The sequence below is a fragment of the Ostrea edulis genome, chromosome 6 (genome assembly GCF_947568905.1).
Source record: "Ostrea edulis chromosome 6, xbOstEdul1.1, whole genome shotgun sequence".
Lineage (NCBI taxonomy): Eukaryota > Metazoa > Mollusca > Bivalvia > Ostreida > Ostreidae > Ostrea > Ostrea edulis.
The window spans coordinates 27,735,261-27,742,814 of record NC_079169.1 but is presented as its reverse complement, the minus strand read 5'-3'; the positions used below and the strand labels follow the sequence as shown (position 1 = coordinate 27,742,814).

The 7,554-nt window shown below is 38.8% G+C and overlaps 1 protein-coding gene across 1 annotated transcript; it reads right to left on the bottom strand.

Moving 5' to 3' along the window:
- Nucleotides 1-337: 337 nt before the first annotated feature.
- Nucleotides 338-7,349, bottom strand: LOC130047390 (uncharacterized). Its single transcript, XM_056142284.1, has 2 exons — nt 7,255-7,349; nt 338-1,719 (listed from the first exon to the last, which is right to left on the bottom strand). Exon 2 carries the CDS (start codon nt 1,711-1,713, stop codon nt 406-408), a length of 1,308 nt encoding a protein of 435 aa, XP_055998259.1. The 5' UTR covers nt 1,714-1,719; nt 7,255-7,349; the 3' UTR covers nt 338-405.
- Between the last annotated feature and the right edge of the window lie 205 nt (nt 7,350-7,554).

Sequence of the window (7,554 nt, the reverse complement as noted above, 5' to 3'; positions counted from 1 at the left end):
AAAAAGAAAACTTTATTCTAAATTTATTAATCCAAAAATTTATAATCCTTCACTGATGTACCGTATTTTTATTTTTATTCGTGTTTGACACCCTATACATTACTATCGGAGACGTGCATGTTAGTGTGACCTGTTGAGGCTACCCGTGCCAGCAAATCGGAAACATTGATGTGAAGTTAAACGTAGCAAAACCCGTCCCCTAATATACCATGATATATACCTTGACAATAAAATACTCATCTAATATGGCGGATGAGCAGAGAAGGATGGTGGACACGGAGAATTCTATAATATAACTCATTAACATGTAATAGAGTGGGAAACAAATAAAACACCATTTCATAATGCATTTTTATTTCAAACTTTACAGACATTTCTTCCTTTGACATATATCAAGCTTAAAAATTAGCCGAACGCATATATTTTGAAGAAATGACCGTCGTCACGGCTGAATAAATGGTCAGCAGGCGATCTCCAGCATGGGTGTAAGTTACGGTCAATGATACCTACAGAACCGTAAGTGCTACAGCTGCTACGCACAGAACTTGGCATGCTGTTATAAGCATCGTTTGCATGAACACGGACGCCATATACACCAGTTGGAAATGAAGATCGTCTCCCACCATGTCTATGCCTTGTGTGGTACGTTCTAGTGTAGAGAACAGCGTGCTTTTGCGATGTTGTCAGGTGAGCCTTGTTCTGAGGAACGCTGGCAACAACAACATTCTTTCCGTGGTTATTGTTTTGAAGTCCGTAAATACCACCACATGTGTGTACCGTGTACTTTTCAGAGTCTGTTGAGTGATCTGAAACAACAACCAACCAGTTCCGCCAGTAGTACTTCTTGGCGATGACGTCGTAAAGGGGGGTTGTGATGTCGCAATTACTAGAGTGGGCATGGTTTACAATATATTGATCAACATCCTTTGCTAACTGACCTCCGAACTGAGTTGCTAATTTGTGGTCTGTTGAGGTCAACTTACTCTTAAAGTGTTCAAATTTGACTTGCCATTGCTGTCGGTAATAACTCTCCTGTGAGGGATATTTCAGTTGATAGTAAGCTAGCTCTATTGATGCTCCAAACATAAGTAATTTAGATACGCCAAGCATAAAGCTCTGTGTTTTCTTTCTGTCCCATTCAAAGTTCTCAATGGCTGAATCAAATAGGTCTTTATGAAATGTCCGGTGCTCATTCATTACTCCATCGTAAAGCTTCTCTGCGGAGTTGGTGAAATCTTGTCGAAAATTGTCAAGAAAGAGTTGTTTTCGTGCGGTATAATCATTTTTAGTTGAAGACAGAACCAAATCTTTGTACTTTTCTCCGACAGCATGTATTTTACTTTCGTATTCTCCATACTGTAATTCCACACTTGCCCAATTAATCTGCCGCTTAACATCGGAAAATTGGTGATCAACACGATCAAACCGCAGAGTGACGTCTTTATATAGTTTCTGTATCGCCAATAATTCTGCTGACGGACCAGTGTCGAAAAAACTAAACGCAAAGCCCAAAACAGGACCAAGTATTCCCAAATACGAAGACGCTGCAGAGGCAAGTTTCGTTATTGTCTTCGAGAAGTCTTGACTTTCTATGAAACCGGTAAGATCATTAGCGAGATTAAGTCCATCCATGATATGTGTTGTATCTATGGCAAGTACATTTGCCGCTGTCCACGTGAGGATGGCCACGCATCCAATCAGATGACGTTTCATGGTAACCTTTGGAAACAAGAGAAAATTTAAGTCAGTATTTAAATTGACAGTTGAACGTTTAGTAAATCGAATTCTTAAACATCTTTGATTCGTAAGGGAAATTTTTACCATGACTGTGACTTAAATAAGACCATCAGTAGGACTTGCACATGTAACCCTTAACGTGAAGCATTCTTTTCAAAATTTTGTAAAAGGTATACGTATACAGCTATGTATATGAAATACATCTCTTCTGAATGGAGGCTAAGAAATTTATCTGATCGAAAGGTGACCATAACGTACAGTGATCAATCTCACATCTGCTATAAAGAATACAAAATTAAGAATAGGACAACACATTTTACTAGATGTACCAGAGGTGGAATCAGGCACTAAGAAAAAGCAAGCATCCCCCCACACCACGATCAGGCAAACGGAGCAATCAACAACCAAAATCAGAGTTCAAAGAACGCCTTCAACTGGTAGGAAACATGTTAGACAACATTTTCCCCATGTAACAGATTGCATTCGTATATTCGATCGTTATACAGACCATAAAATTTGCGAAATGCTGACTTTAAAGAGACTGTTGAAACCCCTGTGACACCAATTTATTTGTCTGCAGCCTGCCTCAGTTTAAATGGCTTGTTGTATTCGGCGCGTCAATCGTGGTCACTGTTTTCCAATAGAATTTTCTGCGGTAATAAACACTGAAATGAGCTTGCTTTTCTTCACTTTTAAGCTTTATCGCTTGTTTTTTACGGAAGTAGCTTACGCAAATATTGAGCCCAATCAAAGTTTGTTTTCAAAAACAAAAAATTGATGATATATATATCTCCGGTCTGGCGCACTTGTTTGATTGAAGCGTTATGCGAGTCAATTACATTTTGCATGGATGGCATACAACTGTGTGATATTTTAATAGTATTTCTGTTGATAATCGGGCGTAGAACATGGCCTATCGGGAAACACTCATCTATAATTTTGAGAAACTGTTTACCCAAGTTTGTTTTTACGTTACTATCATATGGGGGGTTAAACCATGTAACAGGTGTAATTGCCGAAACAAAGAGCAATGCCCGCTCAACGCTGAATGTCGCGCCCACGGAATTGTGTATTTAGCTAGAGTCAGAGCCGATAATGGACAAGAAGAGAGCTACGTGGGACTAGCAGACACCGAGTTCAAATTAAGATACACCAACCACACTCATTCATTCCGTAATTCTACGAAAAAGAATACCACCGAGCTCAGCAAATTCATATGGACATTGAAAGACAAAAATATTGACTACAAAATCAAGTGGGAAATTTTAGGAAAAACATCATCATACTCAAACATTTCAAAAAAGTGCAACCTTTGTATTTTAGAGAAATTCTTTATAATATGTCATCCCGAAAAATCTTCATTGAATAAGCGTTCAGAACTTGTCAGCACTTGCCGTCATTCCCATAAATTTCTATTTACTCAATCCTGTGTGTAATCATGCTTAGCAACTATCCAGTATGTTTCTGTGTAACATATTCTCAGCCATGCGGATGTTTTTCGTTAGATGTCATTTTTCTCCCGACGAGTGAGGGGAAACCATCCCCTTACGAAACAGCCTGTAGAGAAATAAATGTTATGTGATTGAACTCCATCTGATCATCAATTTATGTAGCTCCGTGAGGCCACGTCGAGCACTCTAGAAGATTATATCGGAGATTTATCCCACTATATATATATATATATATATATATATATATATATATATATATATATTGACCTAAACTGTTTTAATTTATATGATTATTCACATGTTAAGGTGATAGGATACATGTACAAAAGACAGTGGTTTCTACAGCCCAGTAGCTAAGTACTTCGTTACTGGCTTGAAAATACGGATGTATATTTAATTGCTGTTATAAAATTTAGAAATTCATTTCAAAATTAAGGATTATCTCCCTCATGCATAGCTCTTATTCTTAGACGAATTTGACTCCACTGTTTTTGGCACGCTGTTTTTGGCTATAATAGCTCTAAAACTTCATTGTTATTTCGGATTTCAAACATTTCGGTTGAGCATCACTGAAGAGACATTATTTGTCGAAATGCGCATCTGGTGCATCAAAATTGGTAACGTATAAGTTTAACATGCATCATTTAATTGATAGTAGTATCACAAATTCAAAATATTGAGTAGGCAATATCTTCCTATGTCAAGAGTTGATTGACTATGTGACCTAAAAATCAATAAGGGTCATCTACTACTTATGCTGTACCAGTGAACCAAGTTTGGTGTCAATCTTAAAAATAGGAAACAATATATTACTATGTCCAGTTTAACCTTTGACAATGTGACCTCAAAATCAATTGGGGTCATCTTCTGAACATGTACCAGTGTACCAAGTATGTGTGTCAAGCAAAGGGTTCTCAAGATATTGAGTAGCCATTATATTCCTATGTCCAGTTTGATCCTTGACCATGTGACCTCATAATCAATAGGGATCATCTTCTGAAGATGTACCAGTATCAAGTTTGATGTCTATCAAACAAAGAGTCCTTTAGTTATTGATTGGTCAGTATATTCAAATGCCCAGTTTGACCCTTGACCATGTGACCTCAAAATCAATAGGGGTCATCTACTCCTTAGGATGTACCAGTGTACCAAATTTGATGTCTGTCAAGCAGAGGGTTCTCAAGATATGGAGCGGAGAATGTTTTCCTATGTCCAGAGTAGATTTACCCTTGACCTGAAAAACCATAGGGGCAATCTTCTACTCAGAACCAACCCACATATGAAATATCATTGCGATCAAGTGAATAGTTCTCAAGATATTGAACGGACAAGATGTAGTCCACCGACCGACAGGTGGAAAGCAATATGCCCCTCTTCTTTGAAGGAGAGCATAAAAATGTTCAATTCTTATACCACATTTAATTACTGACTATTCTGACCCCACCCTAATACCAAAACCCCAACCACTGGAGTCATGAAATGTACAAGTGAAAATTCTCGAGAGGACGTTAAACAATCAATATATCTACAGCATAGATGGTGAGGATAAGAAACAGTGATCTATCTCAAGATTTTTTAGAAAATCTTTTGCACATAAATTTAAGTAGAGGCCTTCATGCTCTACATCACTATACATTTACTTGTTCTTAGATAAATAGGCCCTCAGTACCCCTTACTTGTCGTAAGAGGCGACTAAATGAGATGGTCCTACGGATGAGACCGCAATAAACCGAGGTCCTATATCACAGCTAGTGTGGCACGATAGAGATCCTTCCCTGCTCAATGTTCGTAAGCGCAGAGGCCTAAATTCTGCAGCCCTTCACGGCAATGTTTCCATATGAGTGTAAGATTTTCGAGAGGGACGTTAATACGCGATGGATCACTCTTAGGGGTTTGCGGTTGTAGATAAATATTTGGAAAATGGTCATTTTTTGCCCCAACCGTACAATCCTAGGGGTGCAGAAGTCCTGAAATTTACAATTTATGTTCCCCTTGTCCTAAACATACAAAAGGATTAGAATGATGTTATCAAGAAGGTAAAATAACCAATTGTTAATGGACGATGGCGAACGCAGACTAAAAGCAATAGGTTATCTGAGTTGACCCAAAGAGTCCATAATATTTCTTCGTATGAACAGCTAGGCCATGAATGATCATATTCATAGGCAAGCATCCGCAGGCTGTGGATATACATGTATATATAGTGGTTGAAATCAATGATCCCAGGGTAGGATAGGACAACAATGGAGAATTTAAGAATTACATGAGGAAAATTCTTTCAAATCTCCTAAATTTGAAGCCCTTCATCAATCTTGGTGACGTTTCTATGAGTGAAAATTTTTCGAGAGATACGTTAAACACGATATAATCAATGAATCTTTCAAATCTTCTCAGGACCAGCAGCGCCATGAATATGCATCATTCTCAGGTAGTGCAGATTTCGTGGCCCCATGTGGAACCACAATCAGTGGAAAATATTCTCCATGGCAAAACATATTAGGTAATTTTATATACAAATCTGCTCAATGCTATCAGGATTATGATTTGTCTTCATTATTATACAAGCATCCTCGACAAGGGACTTCGATTTTAGTGATCCACACGGGATACACCGGGTTCGAATAGGTCCTTAGTACCCTTTGCTTGTCTTAAATTGATTGATGTTTTCCGCCACACTCAACAATTTTTCAGTTATATGATGGCGCCCAGTTTTATCGATGGAAGAGAGAACCCAGATGTAATATACCACCGACCTTCCGCAAGTAAACTGGGAAACTTTCTCACTTACCGGCGTGAGCGGAATTAAAACCCGCGCCGAGCGGAGGTGAGAGGCCGTGTGATTTTGAGCGTGATCCTCTAACCACTACACCATGGAGGCCTCTGATTGTCGTAAAAGGCGACTAAATGGGGTGGTCCTGAGGGTGAGAACGCAAAAACCAAGGTCCCGTGTCACAGTAGTTGTGGCACGATAAAGATCCTTCTCCCTGCTATAAGGCTGTAAGTGCCGCAGAGCATAAGCCGAAATTTTACAGCCCTTCACCGTCAATGGCCACCATTTTCGAGTGTCCGGGACGTTAAATACAGTTGCTGATCTGTAGCTCTCTGGAAAAGATCACCCCTTAAAAACATGTGATATACGACGCAAAACAATGCGCACGGCCAAAGACTTCTATCGCTGTATTCTTGCATCGTCGTCCTCAAAATTCTTATATAAAAATAGTCCTACCATCTTCAAACATTCATTAAAGGTCCATGCAATCCGAAAAACTACAAAACCAGACACTGATTTAACTTTAGAGGCCATTATACATATGTATAATGAAATGTCGTCGCTTCGTCTTCAATAAACAAACACAAACAATTTGCATTCTAGCTGAAGTTGCGGGTCTCTCGGTATGACCTTAAAAACATTGTAGGCGTTGGAACATTAAAGACCACTAACTGCTACGGTGATTTCTGGTGTATCACCTAAAGCTAGAAACATCGGTTGATTGGTTCTGGTATTTAAACGCTTTTAGAATTAAAACGTAATAGTTTGCAAAAGAAGTTGATGGATGTAGGCTTTACCTGTCCATATCTAAAATGTGGAGTAGAATACTTTATAGCGAGCGAAGTTCGCGTCGCGACGAGGTCGCTCCAATGATTACGCAATTGAGTCACGTGGTTTGCTCTTCATCAGCCGGAAAATGATGGGGACTACCCATAATGCCTCCGGAAAAATGTCGCCGTCACTGCGGTATACTTCATTGACAATCCCGTCATTAAAATAATTAGATTGTTTAGAAAGTACAATTACCGTTTTTAAACTCCAGACAAGCTTTCTCATAGCTTCAAACGTTTTGTTTTTACTTGGTTTGAGAGAAGAAAAAACATTGCAGCTAATATTACGTCACAATTTGTAACTGTTTAAACCAAGCGCGTTATATTTCCCGCGTTAAATGAAGAGGCGGATAAAAGTCGTGTTGCAAGATGTTAATGGGCTTCGCTCGTCTCAACGGTCACACCGTACAGCATATTAGCAATTGTCAATGTATTGAATTAATGAATCAATAACATAAAATGTTACCAATAGTTGTTAACCGTTGCGGCCTTCCTCGACAGTGTCCGATAAGAAATATCCACACCTTATTCACGACATTAACTTTATAGTATCGGTGACCTGACACAAATCGCCTTCTTGCCTTAGATAAGAAATTCGAGTCCTTGACAGAATTGAGGAAATTCTCGCGACCAGTATAGTATGAAAACAAACAACACCATCTAGCGGATCATCACCTCCATTAATATGGTCATACTCATTTCTTTAAAGAGACACTACAGCTCATTTTGCGCAAAAATTATGAAATGACAATTTTCCCAGCGCTTT